A 1,660-nucleotide genomic window follows, 5' to 3' on the forward strand; every position below is an offset into this window, starting at 1 on the left:
AAATATTTAAAATTGTCAGTAATGTAAAATATCAAAACGTATCAATTAAATCTCATTCATAATAAACTATCCTAATTACTGAACATCTAAAACAACTGCCAGCAAACTGTCCTCCATAAAATTGTTCAAAATTAAAGACTTTCAAAAGATATCAGGTGGATAACTGAATATTGTTCATCAATTAAAAAAGAGCATAAGTTTTTGTTGCCTTCACGTGATAAATAATTAACTCAGATAACTTTATCTGACGGCATTGTTAAATTCATTTGTAGTCAATATTATCAAGTTAACTAAAAATGTTGATATACATCACGTCAGACGAACAACCTTCACGTAAAGTATCTCAAAAATGCAATACAATAATTCAACTTTTATATTGAATTTCGTTGATGAGAAATGAAATTTTATTTTGACAAATGAAGATTCATATGGGAATTCAAGAATGTTTGGATAAACGTTTGTGTTCGTCAGGTTGAATTTTATGCAGAAGAGAGAATTGTGGGCAACAGCTGAATTTCAAAAATATATTATCAAAGCAGCGCTAGCAAAAAAATGATTAAACTGTGTAACAATTTGTACTCATTTCTTGCCGTTTCAACGACTGGATTTTCATTTTTAAGCCCTAACCACAAAAACTGCTAATTCTAAGGCAAAAATGTATATAGCAGTGCTTACAAATTTGAAAATTCTCATTAAATCTATTTGAAAACAAAACAAAATATAGTAAATTTTATTTTCAAGAATTTTTAACATTAAAACAAAGAACAGCATTTCTATTGAAATTATTTATAAAAGCGAATATTATTAAAAACAGTGCTGCTGATCGAATCAGCTTTCATGACGACTGCTCAAGCATTTGTTGAAGAATTTCACTGTCCAACGGCGCCGTCTGTCCCGGTGGTGGTAGCAAGTCAAGGAATTTATTCACGTTTTGCTTTGTCTGCTGGATCTTCTTTTTTCTTTCCTTCTTCCCCAACTTTACTGCTCTGTAAATCATATACCCAAATGCGACCAACACGCACAAAGCGGAAAGCACGAAAAGCGCGAAAGTACCTTCCTTCCACATCGCAATTTAATGCAACTATCAAGCTCGAACTTTGATAAGAACTAAAGAACGCGGCATACAAGACGTAACTCATGCTTTAAAGTGTTTAAACAATTTGGCATTCAAACTTGTTTAAATGACAGCATTGACTTCTTTAAAGTAACCTCATAATGTTAAATTATTTAGAGCAGAAGTTATTTTTAATTCAAATTTGATAATTGCAAAATTGAAACTGAACACTTAATTGTGTATGGGAAATATTTTCTAATTGTTATTCAAATATTTTGCAGAGTTCATTTTCTCAATTTCCTCATCCATACATACTTCTTCAACCGCTGTATTTGCATAAACTTGCCATGAAAGCATTCAAATTACTGTACTTTTTTTATTCCTCTTTTCTTACAATTTTATTCTATGCTTTAAATATCTAATGCATGGATAAATCAATCATTTATCGTAAAATTGACCTTTACTACTTTACTCCTTTTCAAATACAACAAGTCCCCGTTTACTCAAATAACAAGTAAACTTCACGGTAGCGTATCTCGACAAAGAATATGTGGACGAACTTGAAATTTCAATTCTGCTAATCGTGGATCGGCCTTATGTACCCGG

At 31.3% G+C, this 1,660-nt stretch overlaps 1 protein-coding gene across 1 annotated transcript; it reads left to right on the forward strand.

The window, feature by feature from the left end:
* Nucleotides 1-296: 296 nt before the first annotated feature.
* Nucleotides 297-1,101, forward strand: Tsp_10358 (conserved hypothetical protein). Its single transcript, XM_003372748.1, has 3 exons — nt 297-338; nt 423-471; nt 815-1,101. The coding sequence occupies exons 1-3, from the start codon at nt 297-299 to the stop codon at nt 1,099-1,101; spliced, it is 378 nt and encodes a 125-aa protein (XP_003372796.1).
* Nucleotides 1,102-1,660: the final 559 nt, after the last annotated feature.

The sequence above is a fragment of the Trichinella spiralis genome, assembly GCF_000181795.1.
Source record: "Trichinella spiralis strain ISS 195 chromosome Unknown Scfld8, whole genome shotgun sequence".
In the NCBI taxonomy this organism is placed as follows: Eukaryota; Metazoa; Nematoda; class Enoplea; order Trichinellida; family Trichinellidae; genus Trichinella; species Trichinella spiralis.